The sequence below is a fragment of the Portunus trituberculatus genome, chromosome 17 (assembly GCF_017591435.1).
Source record: "Portunus trituberculatus isolate SZX2019 chromosome 17, ASM1759143v1, whole genome shotgun sequence".
NCBI classification, from domain to species: domain Eukaryota; kingdom Metazoa; phylum Arthropoda; class Malacostraca; order Decapoda; family Portunidae; genus Portunus; species Portunus trituberculatus.
This window is the reverse complement of record NC_059271.1, coordinates 5,422,935-5,450,238: the sequence shown is the minus strand read 5'-3', so window position 1 is coordinate 5,450,238 and position 27,304 is coordinate 5,422,935. Positions and strand designations below refer to the sequence as shown.

The 27,304-nt window shown below is 38.4% G+C and overlaps 1 protein-coding gene across 3 annotated transcripts in view; it reads left to right on the top strand.

The window, feature by feature from the left end:
* LOC123504923 (ADAM 17-like protease) overlaps positions 1-27,304 on the top strand; it is a 57,917-nt gene that overhangs the window by 18,800 nt on the left and 11,813 nt on the right. For all 3 annotated transcript variants that reach the window (XM_045255849.1, XM_045255847.1, XM_045255848.1), the window contains exons 7-9: positions 4,403-4,597; positions 9,220-9,358; positions 17,302-17,537. In XM_045255849.1, coding sequence (XP_045111784.1) covers positions 4,403-4,597; positions 9,220-9,358; positions 17,302-17,537 — 570 coding nt within the window. The remainder of the gene's footprint in view (positions 1-4,402; positions 4,598-9,219; positions 9,359-17,301; positions 17,538-27,304) is intronic.

The following is a 27,304-nucleotide window of genomic DNA, read 5'->3' as shown; positions in this document are numbered from 1 at the left end:
GAAAATTACTTAGTGGGAAGAGAAATGAGAACAGTGGTGAAAGGAAGGAAGTCCGAGTGGAAGAAGGTAACCAGTGGAGTTCCACAAGGGTCAGTGCTTGGTCCCATCATGTTTTTGATTTATGTTAATGATATGCCAGTAGGAATTGACAGTTACATGAACATGTTTGACGATACTAAAATTATGAGGAGAGTAAAGAATGTGGAAGATTGTAACAAGTTACAGGAAGATCTTGATAAAATATATGAGTGGAGTAAAGAGTGGCAGATGGAATTTAATATAAACAAGAGCCATGTTATGAAAATGGGAAGAAGTAGATACAGACCAAACAGGGATTACAGGCTGGGTGATGAGAAAATTGAAGAGACCAATGAGGAGAAAGACTTAGGAGTAACCGTGCAAAACACTTTGTCACCGGAGAAACACATTAACAAGATATTTTGGAAAACATATAACATGCTTCAAAATATTGGCCTTGCATTCCACTACCTAGATGAAGGAATGATGAAGAAGATACTATGCACTTTAATAAGACCCCAGTTAGAATATGCAGCTTGCGTCTGGTCACTGCATATGAAGAAAAATGTGAAGAAGGTGGAAAGGGTACAGAGGCTGGCAACAAGGATGGTACCAGGACTCAGGGAGTTAGACTATGAGGAAAGGCTGAGGGAACTGGGGCTGACCACATTAGAAGAGAGAAGGGGAGACATGATAACTATGTATAAATTGGTGAACAAGATTGACATATTGGACAGAGAATTGATAATGGTGACTACAAGTAATCATCTCCGAAGACATGGAAAAAAACTAATAAAAGACATCTGTCTAAATGACGTGAGAAAGTACAGTTTCCCGCATTGTAGTATTGATAAGTGGAATAAACTGAGCAGTGATGTCGTTGATGCGGTGTGTGTCAATCAGATGAAAGAGATATGACAGGAGTGGCCAAGGAGGCAGGACACAGAGAGCTTAGCTCGGGCCCTGTAATACACCAATAGGTAAATAGGTAAATACACACTAAGAAGAATATTAGAAAATTGGAGAGGGTGCAAAGGGTAGCCACTAAGTTAGTATTGGAACTGAAGGATTTGACTTACGAGGAGTGGTTGAGAAAACTGGAAATTCCAACACTTGAAAGTAGGAGAGAAAGGGGAGACTTGATAGGTATTTATAAAATGGTGAATAACCTGGATAAAGTGGATGGTGACTTTTTAAACCTGGAAACAAGGACTACAAGGGGACATGGGAAGAAATTGAAGAAGGTGCAGTGTATAAGAGACATTAAGAAGTATAGTTTCCTTCATAGAGCTGTGGGCACCTGGAATGGTTTAGATATAGACATCGTAAATGCAGTCAGTGTTCACAGTTTTAAAGCTAAGCGGGACGAAACAAGGTATAAAGGCAGGTCAATACGAGCTTGCTCCCCTCCCGTAAACTATAACTAGGTAAATACACACACACACACATGCACACTGCCAACTGGGACTACCAACCTTGCAAGATACAAGAGAACGGGAAGATCTAATAACAATGTACAAGATAGTCAATGGCATTGAAAAGATAGACAAGGTAGACCTAGTGCTGTTGGCAGAAGAGGATGGAAGGACAAGAGGTCATGTATAGAAAATCAGGATGAGGCTGTGAGTGAAGGATATTGGAAAATACAGTTTTCCACACAGAACAGTGGAAAAGTGTAATGCATTGAGTAATGAAGTTGTTACAGCACATAATGTGCATAATTTTAAGGAAAAATTGGATAAATGGAGACATGGGGACAAGACATTATGAGCCCTGCTCAAACCCTGTACAATACAACTAGCTAAATACACACAACACACACACACTGCATGGCTCATACCTTTCATATGGTCCTGTATAACATCCATTTTATTTGCCACTGAGAGTATCTTCAGCTTCCTGACATGGAAGACATGGCCTTTCCCTTATAATGCCTTGGTAGAATTACATAGGCAACAATAATAGCTACAGAACTGAGGGAGACACTACCGCACATGTGCTAAGTCAGTGGTGTAAACACTGATGGTGCCAGCAATGCTGTGGCACACATGCATGTTTCATATCTTGAAGGTCTCAGACAACTCCTCAAATGACATGGACAATGTAAGAGCCAGTGGATTCTCATAGTAGCTTTAATCATCATTCCTGTGTATTTAAAAAATTTTGGCTTGACTTGAGCACAAGTATGACATTTGTGGATTACCAAGTGAACATCCTCAACAGGAAACAGAAGAATTCATTGTCCTACAATGTGAATAAGTCTTTGAATACCAGAATGATCTAAAGATTCATGGATGTGAGTGCTGCCACAATTCCAGAGGCAAGAGAGAACACATCTACTTGGTTTCTTGATGCAGGATGGTAGGTTAGATTAAAGTTGAAGCAACTAAGTTCCTGGTCTCCACTGCATTATTCTCTTATTCTTGATTTTCCTGTTGTTTTGGTATCAAACATGAGCAAACTGATTACTGATCTGTTATGAGTCTGAACCTGTGCTCTAATAGAAAATGGTGCCATTTTTCTATTGCTTCTACGATGGTGCAGGCTTCACTTTTGACTACCAACTGTCATATTTCAGAATCTTAAGAGTGATCAAGAAAACAATGTAACAAGTTTTCCTTCCTGTGTCAGTAAAGCAGCAGAGGCATGCATCTTGACCATGAACAAAGCCTTACCATCTATCAGCTTGTTAGCAGCCTCTGACATTGGAAAGGTTTTCATTTCAATGAAAGGACAAATTTCCTGTGAAAAATGGCAACCACTTTGCATAATATGAGATTGCTTTCTTTGTGACTTTCTGTCTATGAGATCAGCGACACACTTGGTAGATTCCAGAGATCATCATTAGATTCAGATGACTCACTCATAATATATCGTCAGGTTTTCTTTGACACTCTGGACGATTGTGTATTGATGTCGCTAGTGGTGTCACTTGTTCACCATCATAGGATGCTGAGTGTAGCTGTGCCATCTCAAGGAGTCTTTCCTGCTCTTTAGCAGAAAATAAATATACTATCTAATGAAAGATTTTCTAGATGTTATTGGTGGTTGAAAACACATACCTGTTGTGAACACATCTCTTATTGCCATTTCTTCTGCTTGCATGGTAATGTATACTTTAAATTCACACTCAGCTACTAAGCCTCTGAGATGGATTATCTAGGAGTGTCTCTGCTTTGTTGCTTACAGGTAGGTAATTTATGTCTGCCAGAAAAAAAAAGAAGACAATCTGATAATCTGATAATCTTACATAGTTTGCATGGGACATAAGCACACAGAAAAACCAACTTATATGTCTTTAAATGAGATTGATGGCTGAGCAGAAAGCTTCAAAATTGTCATTTGACATTAACAACTGATCTTTTGCATCTGTTGAATTGGGGACAATATCTATAGGACTTAACAAAGGAACTTGTCTGCAACAACAGATTACACATGTTATAACTTTAAGAAGGTGAATCTTACAGGAGGTAATGAATTTTGTGAGTATTTGAAAAAAATGTAACTTAGAAAATCCCAGATCTACCCTAGTAAACATTTTTGCCTTAATTTCTTTTCATGCCATAACTGATATTTTGTGAATTTATTAAGGAACTTACATTAGCAATCACAAGGTTACAATATATTAACTATCAAAATTCCGAACATCTTCACAAACATGTAAATCAATAAAAAAAAAAGATTTATTTACCTTTGCTGTAGTAATAAGATCACAAGGCCACAAACAAGCAAACAATAATCCAAGCTGATGCCTATATCAATGTACACTTAACCCTCGGCTATCGTGCCCAATAGGGGCCGAAATAGCCACGCCATAGCCGAAAACGCGATAGCCGAATTGATCTTGGCAGGAAGGCGGTTTTGGCCAATGAGTGCTCAGATATTCCATGACGTCATGGCGGGGCACGCGATAGCAGGCATCTGAGGTTGCGATAATGAAATTTTAGCAGCTTTTCATGGGTGCGCGATAGCAATAAAATGCGATAGCCGAAGTCGCGATAGCCGAGAGTTGACTGTAGGTTAAAAAGTAAAGAATGGCATGCAACGTGAGGTGAGTCATTTGATGAAGGGAAGGCTTAGAGCATTGACTCTATACAAGATCCATACACTTTAATGTTAAGTGAAACCAGACTAAAGCAGCTGCTGCCTGGTAAACCCTTCCCCTTTCCTTTCTCTCACCATTTTAATCTATGGAAATATGACATTTCTTATTTCTTAAACATTTATTGATGGAAGCTAAAATTCCAGACATTTGAGGAAGTTTCAAAGATCTCCCTGGATGCAGATTCCAACACGAATTCCGGACATGTCTGGGAAAAACCGGATGTATGGCAACTTTAAGCAATTATATCGCATTTTGTAGCTTAGTTATTTTACTTTTCAGATCAGTCTTATTGATCGTGTGGACAAAATCTACAAAAACACTTCATGGAGAGATGCAGGAGATAAATTGGACTTCTCTGATATGGGATTTGTCATTAAGAAAATTCTTGTACATCAAGAGTGGTCTCCAGTTACCACTAATCAGGTGCATTACAACATGGACAGAACTTCATGGGATGTCCGCAACCTATTAGAGGTAAGAGGTGTCTAAGAGTGATATCTTTTATAATTCTTTTGTTATTAAGGGTATAGCCACAGTTTAAGCAAGATTTAAACAATTTACAGTGGGAGCTTAGTATACATCCTTAATCCATTCTGGATCTCATACTTATACTCATAACAAACAGGACATAGACTTGCACTCATATCAAACAGGAAGTACACCAAATAGATTCTTCCATAAGGGAAAATTATCAATGTTTCCATAAACAAAAAAAATCTTACTGTTATTGGTAGTTATACAGCACTGCAGAATAAAATAGAAGCGATCACAATGATAAAAATATCCTTCATGATTACAGTAATAAAACAGAATCAGTGGCCTAGTCACATAGGCAAGGCAAAGACAACATCCCAGACCGAGATGTCAACAACACACTTGGTGTGCCACTTAACAGTGATGCATTTTCATATTCAACATTTCCTTACATCATATTATGGTTGAAGAATATGATATAGCACCCTTGCTTATAATACAGTGGTGTAAATCTTCAGGTGTATGGTTGAAGGATATTTCCAAATTAAATCTATAAGAGGCCTCACATTTGCATATAAAATACAGGATGATATTTTTAATCATTTTTATGAAAAAAAGATGCATCATATATGCTGTTCAATATAGTAGATACAAAAGCAATCAGATATGATATATAAAAAATACTTGGCAACACTGCCTATAGGCAGCCATAACTTTGTCTCGAGAGAGAAATAAATAGGATATCACATGGTGTTGTGACTCATTTTAACCCATACAAGTTCTGACATGTAAGTTTTATTCCAAACAAAGGTCATATCTCGAACAACTATTGTGTCCCCAAAGAGAACATACACCAACACCAAGTTGAACTTGTTCCAAAGTAGATATATGCAGAGGTGCCATTGTAATTCCAAGCAAGATGTGAGCATCTCAAGGATAGAAATGCCCAGATCATACTGGTATCACTGGCTGCAAACATGCTACTAGCTTGTAGCTTGTAGCTTGTATATGTGAGGCGCTTGGTGACAGAGGGAGCTAAGCGCCGCCCAGATAAAAAAATGAGGTTAGTATTTAATTTTCTTCTCCCAAGCCTCTACTTTCCAGTGGTGTAATTGCCAGAACCATCCGACAACTCCAACATGGTAGAAAATCATGGTAAAGAGAAGGGTGTGTCGCCCGTAGTGTAGGTTAGTCTGTCGGGTTGCCTCAGGGTCTGTCTGTATAGTCCCGAGTACCAAGCGCCACATTTTCTCTTGTCCCACAGTGAAGCAGGAAGGAGAATAAAGGACCAGTATAGCATTTTTTTTCCCAGGCCTCTACTTTCCGATCGTGTAACTGCCAGCATTATCCACCAACTCTAACAAGGTCGAAAATCGCGGACAAGAGAAGGTAAATTTGCCCTTAACGTGTGCTGGTCTGTCGTGTCCCCAGTGAGTCAGGAGCAGGAACCAAGCTACCATTCTTCCCGCGTTCTCCCAGCCCAGCCAGTCTCAACCCACACCATGCCACGCATCTGTGCATTCTCCTTCTTTTTTTATGTTTAAGCGTGGATTTATTACCTGCTACGTACCATGGCTTCCACCAGCGGTGAGGGGGATGTGCAGGGGCATACCATAGTGGAGAAACAAGGGCGTAATCCAAGTGAATGGAAGGAAAACAAGGCAAAAAGGAAGCGTAACACTGGTCAAGAGTATGCGAGTAGTGTCACCGGAAAAGTTGTGAAATGGAGGGAAATAGGGGCACCATGTAGGGATGGTTGCTTTGAAATGATGGGAATGAATAATATTAAGGCTATTCATGAGTCATTTTTGGGTTTAGGTGACTTTACTTTGCAAAATGCCTTTATTCAAAAGTTTTGTGTGAAAGGTGTGGTGAAGAGGCGTCATGTTAAAGTGCATGGTGATCACCCCTACTTACTTATTTTACTTATTTACTTACTTTGACATCTCCTACATTAATCCCTTCGTTACTGATCCGTCAACCTTATGTAAACAAGACGTTTCGCTGCCGAACCGACTGCCACGCACTCCTCCGCATCGTCCGTGCGGTAGTCTTCAGCTTCTCACAAACATCCTGTTCACACTATATTATTTATTTTTATGTTTTCTATCAGAGAAACCCCACAACATGTCATTTGAGTAAAAAAAAATATGCAGCACATGTGTTGGTCCAGAGACACAGAGCAGCAATCACATCTTTCCCCATGAATAACTGAAAACAATCTAGATCACTCATAGCACTAGCTTCATGATGTAGAATAATATTTGGATGTGCATCAGGAAAATCAGTGTTACTTGTAGGTAGAGGGTTAGGTCTGGTGTCAGAATGGGTCTGAAAGAAGTGTGAAATCTGTTTGTCTACCAGCAGCTGGGGGGGGTGAGGCAGGAGGGCTGCATGACAGGCCACTGCTGGCGGACAACGTCTCAATACTCTCGTCGCCGCTGCTAGCATCACTCTCTACATCACTGATAGCTTCAGGATCAAAGTATCATCACCTTCCATTGAGACATCAGACCCCTCAAATTCCCTTTTGTTCTACCATCATATTCATCTTCACTGTCAGTTGTAGAGATATCCATAATTGCGAAGTAAATTTGCTACCACAAAAAAACTTCAGGCAGCACTGAACAGAAGCTAGAGAATATCGCATTGCGGCACTTGACAAGCATGTGTTGCCATACGTAGGTCAGAAAATATGATGTATAAAAAGAATATAATATGATGATTGGTCTTCACAAATTACGTCAGCACTGACAATAACTCATTGGTCAAAGTTTATGAAGTTTCAAACCGTCCCACGAATGGCTGCAGCCTTATGTTTGTAAACACAGACACTTGCCACCACGTGGGTAGAAATAACCCAGAAACCGAGGCCTTGAGAGCCCTCAATACACACAGCTTATAACCGTGGCATGTGCATGTCACGGGGAGCACCCTCAGTTCCTGGCGCGTGAACTCAGCTGTGACACGCACGTAGCACAAAACACACATCTAGTACTGAAGGGGTTAATATTGATGCATTCGAGGTGAATAACATGTTTCTATTATCTTTATTATTTTTATCGTATTTTTTATCAATGAAATCTCATGTAAATGAAACCTAACCTAATCTAATCTAACCTAACCTAACCTAACCCACAAATAGGAATATAGTGTCTGATATCGTGGAGGGTAATAAAATGTATGTAATGTAGACATTCTAAGCTTTCATTTAAGACCAAATTGAGCTTTCTATCTTAATCCGTTCCGGAGATATCACATTCTGAAAGTCGCAAAACTTTGATTGCGTTTTTCTCCGTTTTTTATTTTTGGCGCTTGGCTCCCTCTGTCACCAAGTGGCGCCTCATGTAGTAGGCTACATGTATAATGGAATGGATTACTAGAGTCCACTGATCTCACAATATATGAAGTGGCTTTGCCTGTAGTAGCTCTGTAAAAATCTTAAAGTTTGTGTTGGAAATTTGTCAGTTATCATGTGATCATACTAAACTACCAGTAGTAATGATAGTTTGTTACATTTAACTGAAGAACCTTAGAGACATGTGTTTCTCCTTCAAGATGGAGGGAAGTCAGGCCCTGGGTTGATTTCTATTGGATAATGGCTACCCAGGTTTTGGCAGAAAGTTTGCTGTGAATTTGAGGAGTTCGTCTTTCACATGCTATTGACAATTCACTACCCGAGTCCCAACATATGAATCTCTCTCTCTCTCTCTCTCTCTCTCTCTCTCTCTCTCTCTCTCTCTCTCTCTCTCTCTCTCTCTCTCTCTCTCTCTCTCTCTCTCTCTCTCTCTCTCTCTCTCTCTCTCTCTCTCATCATCCATTCTTCCAAAATTTTCAGGAAACTAATAATGTTAATAGGGAAAAAACTTGCATGAAATTAAAGGTTTATGCATGAACATGCTACCCTGTCTCTGGGCATACTGCTTCATGGGCATACTGTTTCTTGACAAAACACTTAATCTAATGGTACAAGGTTGTATTATGGGCTATATAGTAATTTTGGTGCTTCATAACAGACAGTTGTGGAATTTTAGATTCCAATTCATGTTAAAATTTTGCTTTGACATTCTGCAAGCTCTGTTAAGGATATGGGTATTAGCAAAAGGAGTCTGACAAATGGAGTTGAGGTGAAGTCATTTTTGGTTCCACAGAGACAACATTCTCTCCACTACAAAATTATGATTGATTCTGGAAAAAAATATGCCTTTTGTTCTGTAATAATACTGAATATTTCTCTAACATGTTAATGAGTAAGATAGAAAACATAGCCATATTTGCTTCATGGCCTTAAATAATAATAAAACTATATAGAGTATCCCATATATCAAACATAAAAGCATAGATCATTAATTATGTTTAATTGGAAAATATAAACAAAGCAAATTGTATTTATTGGGAACCAAACATCGTATCACTGAATGAACAACTGGGTATTATAATTTTACAGTAAAATAAGCTAAGGAAATGTGTTGAAGGGGTCCTTTACTCTTCTCTTTAAATTAAACCAATCAGAAGGGAGGCTTTTGCTGCTTTTTAATCCTGTGATGCTCTTGGGTCCTCAGGTGTGAAAGTGTGTGCCAGCTTATTGCTCATTGGCATCCTTGTTATTTCTCTTTCTGAAGGTCTTTAGCCGTGAATACTCTCACAAGGATTACTGCTTGGCTCATCTCTTCACTGACATAAAGTTTGAAGGTGGCATCTTGGGTTTGGCTTATGTAGGATCTCCTCGCCGAAATTCTGTTGGTGGTATCTGCACTCCAGGTGGGATTTTTTTTACTGCTTCTGTGTTATTGATTACCATAAATAAATTATTGTCATTTTCTTATTGTACTTGATCAAATTAATGACTAAATATGCAGTAGCTACTATTTAAAAATTAGATTTCAGCATGCTGTAGTTTACACCATTATTTCAGTTTCTACCTTTAAGAACATGCAAGAAAATTAATCTTGTTCTATTGCACCAATTTTTTCATAAGGATCCTCTGAGGTGGAGTTGCCTCTAGTGTTTTGTCTCTGCTAATTGGAGGGACATGAGGAGATAATATGTACTTTATACATCTCAAAATCATGCTGAGACTGTTCTTAACTTACCAAAACTTCATCAGTAGAAAATGTTAAAATCTTTTCAGATCTAACTTTCCATGTGACCTTTGGTTCCTATCCAAAAATTTTTCCATGAACTTTTTCTTCATAATTTTTCTTTCTCCCTTCAATTTCAACCTGATGGCACCACTTCCATCTCATTTATTTTCAAAGCTTAATTCTTCACTGAAACCTATGCTAAAACTCTATTGTGGATGATTCAGGGATTATTCCTCTCTCTCCTCCAACCTCCAAATATTTTATACCTCCTATTAACCTCTTTACTCCAGGGAATAGAAAACGGCTCCTGGCATTGTATCAGGGCTGGGAGGTGGTGGGAGGATATCTGACTCAGAGGCTGCTCTCTCTCTCTCTCTCTCTCTCTCTCTCTCTCTCTCTCTCTCTCTCTCTCTCTCTCTCTCTCTCTCTCTCTCTCTCTCTCTCTCTCTCTCTCTCTCTATATATATATATATACACACACACACACACACACACACACACACACACACACACACACACACACACACACACACACACACATATGGGAATGGAATGATATTAGTAAGTGGTTTTTCATAATAGATATATACATAATGAAATAAACTTATGTAAATTTTAGAGAAAAATCATTGGTTGCCTGCTCTTGGCCATTTTCTGAAAATGACAAAAGAGAAAAAAATTCTTTTATGGTAAACTAATTTGATTCCACAAAAAAAAAAAAAAAAAAAAAATAAATAAATAAAGTAAAAATATATAAATTAATTGTTGCCAGCAGGGCACATCAATACTTATCGTGGTATAAGTGAATCATACGCCTTTGTAATGATGATGAAAGGCAAGTAAGCCATTGTATGAACTACATTCTGAAAGATCTGATTCAGTATCCGGGAAAAAACACGTTGTCTTAGTAGAATATAGCCATGATGCAGTATGCATATCCTTGGATATGTCACATATCACGAGTGCTCTGAGGACACAAAATACGCGTCCTCATGTTGAAGGGGTTAAGATCATTAATGATGCTTTTCATGCCTTCACTGGCCTTAATACTTAGAAGGCTTCTGGACCTGATGGGATCCCTCCTGTTTTTTTTGTAAGCATCTCTTCAGCTGCCCAGATTCTTCTTACTCTGTTTTTCAACATCTACCTTTCCTTGCAATTAAAAATCCACCTACACTTCCTTTCCAAGTTTCATGTTTTTGCTTCCTTCCCAAGATATAGCTCATAACTTAAGAATTGCATAACATGAGGTATTGAATACACTGAAAAAAGCACTTCTTCATTCCATTCCATGAAGAAGCAAACTTACCTCTCCCTACACTCCATTATCTCATAATACAGTACCCCTGTGTGTGTGTGTGTGTGGTTGTTAGCTAGTTTGTATGAACGAGCAAATGAGCGAGACTTGTGTGAGACGTGAATCTTCCTGTGAGTGAACAAGCTAGGCTCCAGTCGTATGTGTTACTTGCACGGCCTGGCACAGACAGATCACCCACCTCCAGCCTTCTGTTCACACACACTGTGAATAAACACCTGCACTGTTGCCTGTGTTTCCTGTGCCCACTGCCAGTCAAGGACAGAAGAGTATGTGTATTCACCTAGTTGTAATTTTCACCTAGTTGTAATTTTACAGGGCCTGGGTATCATACTCGTGTGGCCCCGTCTCCATATCTACACACATCCAACTTTCCTTTAAAACTATGCACACTCCTCGCTGACACCACCTCCTCACTCAAACCATTCCACACCTCCACACATCTTTGTGGGAAACTATATTTCTTCACATCCTTCAAGCATATTCCCTTGGCTATCTTTTTACTATGCGATCTCGTAGTTCTATTTAAGTTTTCCTCTCTCAACATCATTTGCTCATTATCCACTTCATCCAGTCCGTTCAACAGTTTATAAACCTGTATTGAATCTCCTCTTTCTCTTCTTTGTTCCAAGGTAAGCAAATTCATTTTTTTTAATCTCTCCTCATAGGTCATTTCTGCCAATTCCGGAACCATTTTTGTTGCCATTCTCTGCAATCTCTCCAACTTCCTTATATGCTTCTTTTTATAAGGGGACCAAACCACTCCAGCATATTCCAATCTTGGTCTAATTACTATACTAATTAATTTCTTCATCATATCTTTATCCATATAATGGAAGGCTAATCCAATATTTCTTATCATATTATAAGTTTCTCCAAACATCTTATCAATATGAGCCTCAAACTGCCCATGGTCTTGTATTATCACTCCCAAATCCTTTTCCTTTTCCACCTTTTTCAACACTACTTCTTCACCCATCTTATATGACCCTCTTGGCTGTCTTCCACTCTTCCCCATCTCCATCACATGACTTTTGCTCAGATTAAATTCCATTTCCCACCTCTTGCTCCACTCCCAAATCTTATCCAGATCTGCCTGTAAAATTTCACAATCTTCTTCACTCTTCACACACCTACACAACTTCGCATCATCCGCAAACAAATTAATATAACTGTTTACTCCTCTGGCATGTCATTAATATATACAAGGAAAAGTATTGGTGCCAGCACTGAGCCTTGTGGGACTCCACTCTCCACCACCAACCAGTCCGACTTTGCATCCCTTATTACCGTTCTCATCTCCCTCCATCTCAAGTAGTTTTCCATCCACTTTAACACTTTTCCTTTCAGTCCTCCATAAATCTCTAATTTCCATAGCAGTCTCATGTGAGGTACCTTGTCAAAAGCTTTCTTTAAATCCAAATATACACAGTCCATCCATCCTCTCTCTCTTGTATTTTGTCAACCACTCTTGAATAAAAGCTCAGTAGATTTGTTACACATGACCTCCCTTTCCTAAAGCCAAATTGATGATCCGATAATAACTTATGATCCTCCAGGAACCGTATCCAATATTTCTTTATCACCCTCTCACAAATCTTACCGACCACACTTGTTAGAGACACAGGTCTATAGTTAAGAGGCTCTTCCTTACTGCCTCCCTTATAAATGGGCACCACTTCAGCTCTTTTCCACTCTACTGGTACTTCCCTGTTTCTAATGAGCACCTTATAATATCATATAATGGATCAATCAATTCTTCTCTACACTCCTTCAATAATTTTCCTGAAACTTCATCTGGTCCCATCGCTTTATCATCTTTAAGTTCCTCCAACATTTTATATAACTCCTTTTAGGTATCTTAATGTCATCCATGTGCACATTTCCTTGTACATTCTGAGGCTTTACAAACATTGTTTCTTTAGTAAATACTTGCTGAAACCTATTATTTAGCAATTCCGCTATATTCTTAGGGTCATCTACTATCCCTTGCTCTCCTTTTAACCTTTCAATGGACTCTCTCTTTTAAGTTTACCATTTATGAACCTGTAAAACAATTTTGGATGTTCCTTACTCTTGTCTACAATATCTTTTTCAAATTTTCTTTCTTCCTCCCTCCTTACCCTCACATACTCATTTCTCACCACTCTATAATTCTCCTTATTTAGTATATTCCTGCTCTTTTCCATCTTTTCCAAGCCACATCTCTCTTTTCCTTAGCCTTAACACAAGTTGCATTAAACCAATCCTTTCTTCCTTCCTCTCTCGGTTTATACTTTGGTACAAATTTCATAACTCCTTCTTTATAATATTTCATAAAAATCTCATATTTTTTTGCACTTCTCTGATTTGTAACATCTCCCAATCTAATTTTCTGAAATAATTTTTCAAACTTTCTGTGTCCATCTTTCTATAATTCAATCTACCACTCCTGTATGTCTCGTCTCTCCTTCGCTGTGTTGTTGCTATCTGCATTTCCATAACCACATGATCACTCTTTCCCAAAGGACATTTGCATTGTATATCTCCACATAGGTACACTTCTCTTGTTAACACCAAATCCAGTCTAGCCGGTTCATCATCTCCTCTATATCTAGTATTTTCTTTCACCCTCTGTTCCATCATATTTTCCATCATTAGATTAAGAAATCTCTCTCCCCATGCTTCCTCTCCAACACCACTTACTAGATTTTCCCAATCCACCTCCTTACAATTAAAATCTCCTACTAGTATCACCTTTCTTTTTCCAGATAATACACTTTCCAAACTCTGTAAAGTATCCTTGATCATATTGTCGTATTCCCTTAATGTCCAAGAATTTGTTTTAGGAGGTACATAGGTCACCATGATTATTAATTCTTTTCCATCACTTTTTATCCTTATGCTTATCACTTCTGCGTTGTTCTTCCCATACCAAACCTTATCCACATTTATTTATTTCTTCGTCATAATCATAACTCCTCCTCCACCTTTACTCTCTATCCTTTCTCCATATATTATATTTATTATCCAAATTTACCTTTGTTTTTTCATGCAATTTTGTCTCAGTCAAACACACTATATCAGGCTTCTCCACCATCATATAGTCTTGCAATTCCAATCTACTTGACAGTATCCCATCTATATTACTATACATTACGGTCCACCCACTGCTCCCTCTAAGGGTTTCTCTGCATTCCTTTTTTCCACATACCACTTTCTGACTCTCTCTCCTATAACTCTCCAAAAACTTTTCTTTTCCTCCTCAGACCGCTCATCATTTTTCCTTCTCGCCTCTTCCAACAATTCCTTATATCTTCTCCTCTCTTCCTCATTTCTATTCTTTCTCACAAACACCACTTTACAACCTTCTATCTCTCTTAACTTTGATGTTCTATATAGGATATCCTCCGCAGATTGTTGTGACTTCAGTACTACTTTAATCGGTCTGCTCACTCCTCCTTATACGGACCCAGTCTATGGATCTCTTCCACTTCTTCTTGTAGGTCTTTTTTTCATCATCATTTAGATTTTTGAACAGATCTCTTACCGTTTTAATTCTTCCTTAATTCTCTTAGGCTTATATGTTATATTTTGTTCTTTCATCCCAAATATTAACACACTCTTCTTCTTTTCTGCTATTTCTCTTATCAATGTTTCCTTATTCTTCATAACATTAACCAGTTCCTGAGACCTTTCTTTTTTGTCTTCCTTCAACTGATCTTTAATTATTTCTTGTAATCCAACCATCTCTGCTTCCTCGACTCAGTCCATTGTGTTTTCTTCAGTTCCCATTCCCTTTCAAACCTTTCACTCTGCTCACTGATCATTTCCTTAAAGTCATCTTTCTCCTTTACTACTCTCTCCATTTTCTCCTCCAACCGTCTCTTGTATTTTTCAACCTCCACTCTCAAGTGTGCATTCTCATCCACCAATCATTTTCATTTTCCTCCAGTCTCTTAACTCTTTCCTTCAAAGCCTTGCGAATTCTCTATCCTGCTCCTCCTCACTCCTCAGAACTTTTAATTCCTTCACCAACTCCTCAAATCTCTTCTCCAACATTACCAGTTGACCTTGCAATGTTGCCCTGTTGAAGATGGACTCATGCTTTGACTGGCCACTTTTGGTTTTGCTCCCTGGGCCTCATCGGCATATTTTGAATTTGGTAATTTATTTCTTACCGGTCTATCCATTTTTTTACTCTTCCTGGGAGCATGTGGGTGTGTGGTCACTGGGGGCCAGGCCTGGTAGCTATGTGTGTGTGGTGGGATGCGCCGGTGGCTGCTATGGCTGGCCCTTGTGCGGTTCCCGCTCCGTCGCTTGGAGTGCGGAGGTTCTCACACCTCCGACCACTCTCATGCACACGCCACCAGGCCACGCTCACCCTCCACACTCGCTCACTCGCTCCGGCCGTCCTTCAATACCAATAACGACCCTCACCCAAGCACACTGCTCAGCGTTTGGAGCGCTAGTGTGTGTGTGTGTGTGTGTGTGTGTGTGTGTGTGTGAGAGAGAGAGAGAGAGAGAGAGAGAGAGAGAGAGAGAGAGAGAGAGAGAGAGATACAACTCCAACTCCAGAGGGGGGAGGTGGGGTTTGCTATATGTATATACATAAAGCCTATGGTAGCTAAATGTGACCAATATTTGTCAAAGCAGCATGATGATAAGAATTTAGGACTAAGCATGAAACTCTGATGGCATGAAACTTGGGAGGATGGTTTACTTCAACATGTTTCTCAAATGGGTGACCACTATGACTCCTTAATCTAACATTACTTTAATTTTTGACTTTCTAAAGTTTTTTAATCTATTCTTGATAATATGATTATTTAACACCTATCACTTCACAGCCATATATCAGATTTGCCAGTGTGAGTTTCATTGTCATTCTATTGATGATCTGGCATTCATTACTTGAGACTTGATCTTCCTCTTTTAAGGATATTGGTGAAATTTTTGCTTTTTCCTCTAGAATATTAGAGGCATTTGATAGAGTGTAACACAAGGCTTTTATTTCCTATAACTTTTATTCTTCTCTCTGTAACTTTATTTTGATTTATTTTCTGGTTGTAAGAAACAGCCAAATTGGGTGGATAAACTGCAGACTTGTCTCCCTTTGCCTCAAGTCTCATGGTTGTTAAAGTGGAAGATTGCTGCCCTCATATGTATGTATGTATGTATGTATGTATGTATGTATGTATGTAATGTATATATCCAAAGTGAATGAGCTTAGGTCGGACTAAGGCTTTGATCAGGAATACAATTGGATGGTGTGACTGGTAGAGCTGGCACAATTCAAGATTGTAGGGTTAAGCCAATCAGTTGAAGACAAGAGTTAGTTTGGACATATGTTGGAGTGGACACCAATGGTGTTTAGTTCCTAAATAATAAAAAATGTAAAATAACTCAGTCAGTCCCCTTAAGACACATAAGAATGTCTTCAAGGACACAGTGACTGGATGGCTGAAGATATTGTTGGGCAGATATGAGAAAGACATAACAAATTACACAGTTGGTAGTGTCTGCTTAGCTGTATAATTTCAGTATGTATCTATGTCAGATACACATACATGTGGGTGGAATGTTTTGCTTGTATAAATTTGTGTAATGGAAACCACTGGCATAAAGAATAATTTCATGAAGTTTCTATTTACTGACATTTACATTGGTAAGAAGGTTGATAAGAATGTTAACTACAACACCCACAGTTTTAAAACTTCATGTGGAAACAATCTCTAGCATAGTGGTGGTTTCCTGAAGTAAAATTTTTGAAGTAACACACACACACACACACACTCACAGTTCTAGGCCATGCAATAAACATTTTGCAAGTGTTTTCACTCCACATATTTCTCAATCCTCATGTTCAGCACCATGTTGTGGGAAGAAAGCAAGAACAAAACTTAAACTACTATGATCTGTGAATTAATGTATAGTAGTGCATACAATACTTTCAGCATTTTTTGTTTCCAAGATGGAAAAATTATGGAATCAATTACTGGCACTATTAGTTCCATTTCAGGATAGTTGTCTTGTAGTTCTTGTTGCAGTTTGCTATTTGTATAAACATCTTTTCCCTTGACATTAATTAGGATGAAATCTCTTTTTCATTCTAAGACACAGTAGTATTGCACTTTAAGCTGACCATTTTAGCCTTTGCTTCTCTATGTTGTTAAGCCCTATGAGATCTGGATTCTAAGAAAAAATTTATATAGCTGTCATCCTTTTTCATCATTTTTGTTATTTTTATTTGGTTTCTATCTCTTGCATATATTTATTTCATGAGAATGTATCAGCAGTTTATTTGTTATTATTATTTTTTTCAGAATACTTCAAGAATGGTCATACATTATATCTGAACTCAGGCCTGAGTTCCTCCAGGAACCACTATGGGCAGCGTGTCATTACTCGTGAAGCTGACCTTGTTACAGCTCATGAGTTTGGCCATAACTGGGGATCTGAACATGACCCAGACAGACCAGAATGCAGTCCAAGTGCTAGCCAGGGAGGGTCTTACCTCATGTATACTTATTCAGTGTCAGGATATGACATAAACAATAAGGTAAGTACATATGTGTGAGAACAAAGTATGGGTATAATTTGAAAGACCTTATACATGCATGCATTTGCTCACTTCTGATTGCATGATCTTAGTAATATACTTAACAAGGTTTGACCAAGATGATGTGAACATTTTGATGTGCAAATTTATAACATCCTTTCACAGCCTGAAAACAGGTGAAAAGAAAATAATTGCAGGGCAACTTGCTAGGTCCTTATGCATTTTTGTCACATAAAGTAAAAGTTACATTGTTTGAAATGATAAAAATTTCACCAACCATTTCTTATTTTGGTTGGTGTATAAAGCAGTTTAAATTTTTGGTGAGTCAAAGATGAACATGACTTACTACCTAAATAATGGATTTGGAAGTGAAGCTTCTCAGAATAAGGTAACTGTTAGATAATGTGTCAGTTTCAACTTGTGACTCAGGCTATCTGTAAATAATTCAAGTTCAGTGTGGATTACAGTTTTCTTTATGTTCGTGAGATCTAATTGATAGTATATGACAGTGACAATAGCACCTTTGTAAAACTTATAAAAAGATGGTTTAGGTGATCAGGTCAGGAGTTATTCGGGAAGCTTGGCCTTTGTATTGGTGTTTCCATGATGATCCTCACTGTTGATCAGCACTGGTCAGTTTTCATTCCAGTTGATCGTGTCGAGAATTTTCCTGTGTCATTCCCTCTTTTTCCACATTTTATATGCCACTGTCTTGGTTTCTTTAACCAATTCTTCTTTAAATAACAGTTTTCTAATTACCCAAATATACTAGATCCACACAATCCTTAGGGTAGTACCACACTTTTCCAATAGGTTTTTTCCATTAAAGTTTTGTTGCAACTCTGGGATATTATAGGGTAAATTAAGTTTGCTAATTTCTTTGTTTTTTCTAGGGATATTTCTTTTTGAGTTTTAAAATAATTCCTGTTGTTACTGTTATGCCCAAGTACTTTATATCACTGGTTACTTTAATACCATTAATCTCCTCAATTTGACTTTTTGTAATAGAAAATTAGAATGTTGCTTTTACCTTTACTTATCTATTGTGTGGCTGAGGTCTGTCAAGGCATTAATAGTTTTTTCCATTTCCTTCTGTGTTCATGAGATCAACACTCCATCATCAGCGAAGAACAGTGCACTTAGTTTAAAGAAGTAATCTTTAAACCTCCCTTATTTTCTGATTTATCTATTATAGTATATGTTATCATCTTAAACAGGGTAGTGAAAGCTATACACCCTTGCTAAATGCTGCTGCTTACACACATTTTTTTTTTAATTCTTTTTCTATTTTTATTGTTATATCATCAGTACATATCTGCTATTACCTCTATCAGGTTTGGCTGTATTCTGTATTCTTTTAAAGTTATTAAAGTGTCTCTTTCTACCGAGTCATATGCTTTTGCAAAATCCGTGGCTGTTACATATATAAGCTTTCTTCTCTTTGAAAGAGCATTAAGTTATTTTCTACTCTTCCTTTCTTAATAAAACCACTTTGATTTCCTTAACTATATTGTTGTTTACTAAATGCTCATCAATAGTCTTTCACTGTTATGGACATGAAAAGTTTGTAGGATACATTGGTTATTGCAGTTGGTCTTAATTCTGACACTTAGGTTTGCTTTTCTTGGGTATCATCAGTGTTCTTGATTCTTACCAGCTGGAACTTTTCTCTCCCTTATTACTTTTTGAAAACTTCTTGTTGGTAATTTTATAAATTTACTACTGTCTTGCATTGCCTTGTAGAACTCTCCCTTCATCTCATTAGGTCCAGCTGCCTTCTTGTTCTCTCATTTCATTATACTTTCTTTATCATTCCTTCAATTATATTTTGGTATTTCATGACCTGTATTAGTTTAATGGCTCCTTTTTGACACATGATAGTGGTTGTAACATATGTGCCACCAAAAACAAATTCATGGACCAATCATGAATATAAAGACATGATAGATGACACAATAAGGAGTCTAATGAGAATCGTTAAAGAAAGGAGAAAAGTGATATTAGTAGGAGATTTCAACTGTAAAGAAGTGGACTGAAAAAATTATGAAAGTGGTATGGGGGAAGAAGCCTGGGGAGAAAGATTCTTGAACCTAATGATGAACAATATGATGAACCAGAGAGTAAAGGAATGCACAAGATTCAGAGGAAACGACGAGCTGGCGAGATTGGACCTAGTTTTTACAAGGGGTATACAAATGAATGATGATATAAGATATAAGTGCCTATTGGGAAAGAGTGACCATGCAATATTAGAAATAGATATAGAAGAGGGAAAGGAAGATAGAGACGATTCATACAAAGGAGACCGATTAAATTACAGAAAGGCTGATATTGAGAATCTCAAGAACTATTTTAAAAACATAGACTGGGAGGAGATGGAAAACTCAGAGACAATGCAAGACAAATATAACTTATTTTTGGAAATATACAAAACAGGAGTCAGGGAATATGTCCCAAAATATAGACCTAAAGAAGAAGGAAAGAAAGATTGGTTTAATGCAAGGTGTGCCAAAGCAAAGGAGAAAAGAGATGGAGCATGGAAAAGGTGGAGGAGAAATAGGAATCCAGCAAATAAGGAAAACTTCAAAGCAGCAAGAAATGAATATGTTAAGGTGAGGAAGGAAGAGGAAAAGAACTTGAAAAGACATTGTCGAAAAATGTAAGGAGCAACCAAAATTGTTCTATAGTTTCATAAATGGAAAAATTAGGCAAAAAGAAACAATAGAAAGGTTAAAAAGAGAGAATGGGATGGTGGAAGACCCAAAAAATATGGCAGAACTATTAAATAAAAAATTCCAGGAGGTCTTTACTAAGGAATCCAAATTCGAGAGGCCACAGAGTAATAGAGAGACAATCTATATAAAAGAGATTAAAGTAACCAAGCTTGAAATAAAAGAGTTAATGAAGAAACTGGATGAAGAGAAGGCAATGGGACCAGATGAAGTCTCAGGCAGAATACTGAAAGAATGTAGGGAAGAACTAGCAAGTCCCATATACAACATCATAAAATGCTCAATAGAAAATGGAACAGTACCAGTAGAATGGAAAAGAGCTGAGGTGGTTCCCATATATATAAGAGCGGAAGGAAGGAAGAACCTTTAAATTACAGACCGGTATCACTAACTAGTGTAATATGCAAGATGTGTGAAAGAATTATAAAGAAACAATGGATCGAGTTCCTTGAAGACAACAAATTAATATCAAATAGCCAATTTGGTTTTAGAAAAGGACGGTCTTGTGTAACTAATTTATTGAGTTTCTATTCTAGAATAGTTGATAGAGTACAAGAGAGAGAGGGATGGGTTGACTGCATTTATTTGGATTTAAAAAAGACGTTTGACAAAGTGCCACATGCAAGATTATTATGGAAGTTAGAGGAGAAAGGTGGCTTAAAAGGAAGTACATTGAGATGGATAGAAAATTATTTGAGGGGGAGAGAAATAAGGACGGTAGTTAAAGATATGAAGTCAAAGTGGAGAGCATATTATTATTTATATTAACGACATGCCAGGAGTGAACGGCTACATAAATTTGTTTGCGGACGATATGAAACTGTGCAGAGTTATAAAGCAAAAGGAGGATTGTGAAATACTGCAAGAAGACCTAAATAAGATCTGGGAATGGAGTAAGAAGTGGGAAATTGAATTCAATGTGAACAAAAGCCATGGAAATGGGAAAGAGTGAAAGACGACCTGTGGGAATCTATAAGATGGGAGATGGAGTAGAACTGGAGAAAGTTAAAAAGGAAAAGGACTTAGGAGTGACAATGGAAGAAAACAATCAACCAGTAAGCCGTATTGATAAAATTTTTAGAGAAACATATAATTTGCTAAGGAATATTGGAGTAGCATTTCACTACATGGACAAAGAAATGATGAAGAAATTGATAAGTACTATAATAAGACCCAGATTGGAATATGCAGGAGTAGTGTGGATCCCTCATAAAAAGAAACACATAAGGAAATTGGAGAGGCTACAAAGAATAGCTACAAGAATGGTTCCAGAATTTGAAGGGATGACATATGAGGAGAGACTAAAGGCTATGGATCTACCAACCCTGGAACAGAGAAGGGAGAGAGGAGACCTGATACAAGTTTATAAATTGGTCAACAGAATGGACCAAGTTTTTTTTTTTTTTTTTTTTTTTTTTTTAATTTTTTTTTTTACATTACAAGGGCACTGGCCAAGGGAAAACAAAGTGTTGGAAAAAAAAAAATCCCGCTGGTTGCCAGGCCCTGTTAAGAGGAAAGTAGGAGAAAGAGAAAAAACAAAAAAATCTAAAAGGAGGGTCCAGTTAACGTAAGAGGTGTCTTGACACTCCTCTTTTTGAAAGAGTTTAAGTCATAGGCAGGTGGAAATACAGACACAGGTAGAGAGTTCCAGAGTTTACCAGTGTAGGGAATGAAGGAGTGAAGATACTGGTTAACTCTTGCATTAGGAAGATGGACAGAATAGGGATGAGAAGAAGTAGAGAGTCTTGTGCAGCGAGGCCGCAGGAGGGGAAGGCATGCAGTTAGCAAGTTCAGAAGAGCAGACAGCATGAAAACAGCGGTAGAAGACAGATAAAGATGCAACATTGCGGCGGTGACTTAAAGAATCAAGACAGTCAGTTAGAGGAGAAGAGTTGATAAGACGAAAAGCTTTAGATTCCACCTTGTTTAGTAAAGCTGTGTGTGGATCCCCCAGACATGAGAGCCATACTCCATACACGGGCGGATAAGGCCCTGTACAGAGCAAGCAGCTGGGAGGGAGAGAAAATGGACGAAGACGCCACAGGACACCTAACTTCTTGGAAGCTGATTTAGCAAGAGTAGAGATGTGAAATTTCCAGTTTAGATTTTTAGTGAAGGATAGACCGAGTGTGTTTAATGTAGAGGAGAGGGGAAGTTGAGTGTTATTGAAGAAGAGAGGATAGTTGTCTGGAAGGTTATGTCGAGTAGATAGTTGTAGAAATTGAGTTTTTGAGGCATTGAACAAAACCAGGTTTTCTCTGCCCCAATCAGAAACAAGTGAAAGATCAGAAGTTAGGCGTCCTATAGCATCTCGCCTTGAGTCATTTAATTGTTGTTGGGTTGGGCGTCTGTTGAACGCTGTTGAATAATGCAAGGTGGTATCATCAGCATAGGAGTGGATAGGGCATTGAGTCAGATTTAGATCATTGATGAATAATAGAAAGAGAGTGGGTGATAGGACAGAACCCTGTGGAACACCACTGTTGATAGTTTTAGGGGAAGAACAGTGACCGTCTACTACAGCAGCAATAGAACGATCGGAAAGGAAACTGGAGATGAAGGTACAGAGAGAAGGATAGAATCCGTAGGAGGGTAGTTTAGAAATTAAAGATTTGTGCCAGACTCTATCGAAGGCTTTCGATATGTCAAGGCCGACAGCAAAGGTTTCACCGAAGTCCCTAAAAGAGGATGACCAAGATTCAGTTAGGAAAGTAAGAAGATCACCAGTAGATCTGCCTTTACGGAAACCATACTGGCAATCAGAGAGAAGGTTGTGAGCTGATAGATGCCTCATTATCTTCCTATTAAGGATAGACTCAAAGGCTTTAGAAAGGCAGGAAATCAAAGCTATAGGGCGGTAGTTAGAAGGATTGGAGTGGTCACCTTTTTAGGGACAGGTTGAATGTGAGCAAACTTCCAGCAAGAAGGATAAATAGAAGTAGAGACACAGATGAAAGAGTTTGACCAGGCAGTGAGCGAGTTCGGAAGCACAGTTTTGAGAACAACAGGAGGGACTCCATCCGGACCGTAAGCCTTCCGAGAATCAAGGCCAGAGAGGGCCAGGAAAACGTCTTTATAAAGAATTTTAATTTTAGGGATGAAGTAGTCAGAGGGTGGAGGAGTAGGAGGAATATGCCCAGAATCATCCAAAGTTGAGTTGGTAGCAAAGGTTTGAGCGAAGAGTTCAGCTTTAGAAAAGAAGAGACAGCTGTAGAGCCATCTGGATGAAGTAAAGGAGGGAAAGACGAAGAAGTAAAGTTGTTAGAGATATTATTGGCTAGATGCCAGAAATCTTGAGAGGAGTTAGAATTGGAAAGACTTTGACATTTTCTATTGATGAAAGAGTTTTTAGTAAGTTGGAGAATAGATTTGGCATGATTACGGGCAGAAATATATAGGGCATGAGTTTCAGCAGTTGGATGGCTACGGAACCGTTTGTGAGCCGCCTCTCTATCATTGACAGCACGAGAACAAGCAGAGTTAAACCAAGGCTTTTTAGCTTTAGGGTTAGAGAAAGTATGAGGAATGTATAGCTCCATGCCAGAGATAATCACCTCTGTTATGCGCTCGGCACAAAGAGAAGGATCTCTGACATGAAAACAATAATCATCCCAAGGAAATCAGAATAGTACTGCCTTAGTTCCTCCCACTTAGCAGAGTTAAAATGCCAGAAGCACCTCCGCTTAGGCGGGTCCTGAGGCTGCACTGGAGTGATAGAACAGGTAACGGAAATTAGATTGTGGTCGGAGGAGCCCAACGGAGAGGAAAGTTTAACAGAGTAAGCAGAAGGGTTGGAGGTTAGGAAAAGATCAAGAATGTTGGGCGTGTCTCCAAGGCGGTCAGGAATACGGGTAGGGAACTGCACTAGCTGCTCTAGGTCATGAAGGATAGCAAAGTTGAAGGTTTGTTCACCAGGTTGGTCAGTGAAAGAAGATGAAAGCCAAAGCTGGTGGTGAACATTGAAATCCCTAAAATGGAGATCTCAGCAAAGGAAAGTGAGATAAGATGTGCTCCACCTTGGAAGTCAAATAGTCAAAGAATTTTACATAGTCAGAGGAATTAGGTGAGAGGTATACAGCACAGATGAATTTAGTTAGAGAGTGACATTGAAGTCTTAGCCAGATGGTAGAAAATTCTGAAGATTCAAGATTGTGGGCACGAGAGCAAGTGGTGTCGTTACGCACGTATGCGCAACATCCAGCTTTGGATTGAAAATGAGGATAGAGCAAGTAGGAGGGAACAGAAAAGGGGCTGCTGTCAGTAGTCACAGACAACTGTGTTTCGGTTAGGAAGAGAAGATGAGGTTTAGTAGAGGAGAGGTGGTGTTCCACAGATTGAAAATTAGAACGAAGGCCACGAATGTTGCAGAAATTGATAGTGAAAGTGGATAATGAGAAACTGATCCTGAGAGAAGAATATGACATCCGAAGCACAAGATCGCATACTAAAAAGCTGAGAAAAGGAAGATGTCTGAGAGATATTAAAAAATATAGTTTCCCGCAGAGATGTATTGAGACATGGAACAGTTTAAATGAAGAAGTAGTGTCTGCAACGAGTGTGCATACTTTTAAAGTAAGATTGGACAAGTGTAGATATGGAGATGGAGCCACACGAGCATAAAGCCCAGGCCCTGTAAAACTACAAATAGGTAAATACAACTAGGTAAAATACACACACACACGCGAAAACCTGCAAAAAACTATGAATGGAAACACTATGAGAGAGAAAGAGAGAAAGAGAGAGAGAGAGAGAGAGAGAGAGAGAGAGAGAGAGAGAGAGATTATCACCAGATAGTGGGGAATGGGGGTGACGGACATATCTCTCTCTCTCTCTCTCTCTCTCTCTCTCTCTCTCTCTCTCTCTCTCTCTCTCTCTCTCTCTCTCTCTCTCTCTCTCTCTTCGTCTGTAAGCCTGGTGGCTGTGGCTGCTACAGCTGACGAAACAGAGAAAAAATAAACCTTCGTGCGAGAACTTATTCTTGTCTGCGATATAATAGTTACATATATTCATTTTCCTAGATAATATACATATCTAAGAGAACAAATGGCTGTTGGTTTTCTTGGGTATACTCATGTAAAACGCTTATGGCCCTCAAGACGTAATAATACGTCCGGCTTGTGGATGCATATATACGTCACCGGACTGGCGCGCGTAGCCACCATGATGTATATATACGTCCCCGGACTGAAAGGGTTAACGTTGAGACTCAAGCAGTGGAATTTGCTAGATGAGAGTGTGCACATAACAGGTCAGAGAAAGCGTCACCACCATTTTTCAAGTTTTTTCACTCGTCAAGATGAGTTTTGCTTTTGCTGCAATGTAACCGGTCTGTTTGAGGCAATTTGAATTACCCTTAACCCCAAAGAGTGGCGGCTCTTTATCGACAGTTCGTGCAGAAGCCTCAAAGCAGTGCTGCTTCATAACGGGAATATGTACCCATCTCTCCCCCTCGCCCACTCTGTCCAGCTCAGAGAGGAATACAAGAGTGTCAAGATGTTGTTAGATGCCTTGAAATGTGAAGAGTACCGTTGGGAGGTTATAGGAGACTTCAAAATGGTGGCTTTCCTGATGGGTCTCCAAAGCGGCTTTATCAAGTATCCTTGTTATCTCTGCCTTTGGGACAGAAGAACTACTCATTTCTAATGTGTCTGTTGTCTCACTGGTGTAATTCTAGAATAAATAAATGCTATTATTGCATTATATGTCGTTTTGTATCTACTTGGTTCAAGTCAAACTTCAAATTTGCCACTTTGTCTCTATGAGAAACAGTAAATTTAAAAAATGTCATTATCCTGGACACAAAAGCAAAATTAGAAATGAATATAAGTATTTTTTTATGTTTTCTAGACATAAACAAATAAGAAATAACAGTTTCAACTCAAGGACAAAACCTTTGTTACACGGTGTAATCAGCGAAAATTGCAACAAATCCTCTTCTGGTTTATTAAATACTTCCTTCCTGTATGGGGCTACAAAGAAAACTCTGTTTGCTGTGTGCCCATGGCTGCACTCAGATAGATGTACATTAGATAGATGAACACAAGGAAACAGTGTAAGGTCAATGTTATTGGAGAAGGATGCTATACAATAAGTTCCATGACTAAAAATCAGAAAAGATTGGAAAAAAAAAATGCTAGTTCTTGGGCAAACTTTACATAGCTAAAAAGAAAATGAGAAACTTCTCAGTTGATCTTTTTTTCACTTCTCTTGTATTAAACCATTGATAATATCCATTAAAGTGTTATTTCACATGTTAACGTTTCACGATAAGTAAATGTATAAAATTATCACCATTTAGTCTTTTAGATGAAATTTACCGAGTAAAAAAAGTTGTGTGTTGGAGATTCACTGGTAATGAGTGACAGTGCTACCAGCACCATCACCAGCCTCTACCACAACCAGACATCAAGTAGTCTTTCTGAGCAACTTAGTCTTCTTGTATAGTTCCATTTCAAAGGCTGTGAATTAAAAGAGGCCCCTTTGAATTTCCTGCTGCTATTTCAGGCAGTACACCTCTATCACCACCATATCTCGCCTTGCTAATCAGAGAAGCCATGAGAGTTTGGAACAATAGAAGAGCTAGAAAAGAAAGGTTAAGGTCACAGCCTTGTATGGGTATACAGTCTCAAAGAAGACCAACAAAATGAAGAGATATTATAACTCTGATGATGATTGTTTATAATCATGACCATGGATTACATTGACATAGATAAAGATCTTACTATACAGTATAGGTTAGTGAATACTCCTGTAGTGTGCTTGCTTCCTTAAAAAAGGCATGTGAATGAATATTGTAATTTTTGCAGTCTAACCTTTCACTAGATTTTTTATATTGTATTCATATTTATATTAACATAGTTATTCTTTTCTTTCACCTTAGTTTAGCTCTAGATATCAGTATGAATATAGTATCCCTTTCCCTTTTCTTTCACCTTAGTTTAGCTCTAGATATCAATCAGTATGAATATAGTATCCCTTTCCCTAATTCGATAAGGACCACTGGTAGTTGGTCAGGTTAGCACAGTGTTTATTCAG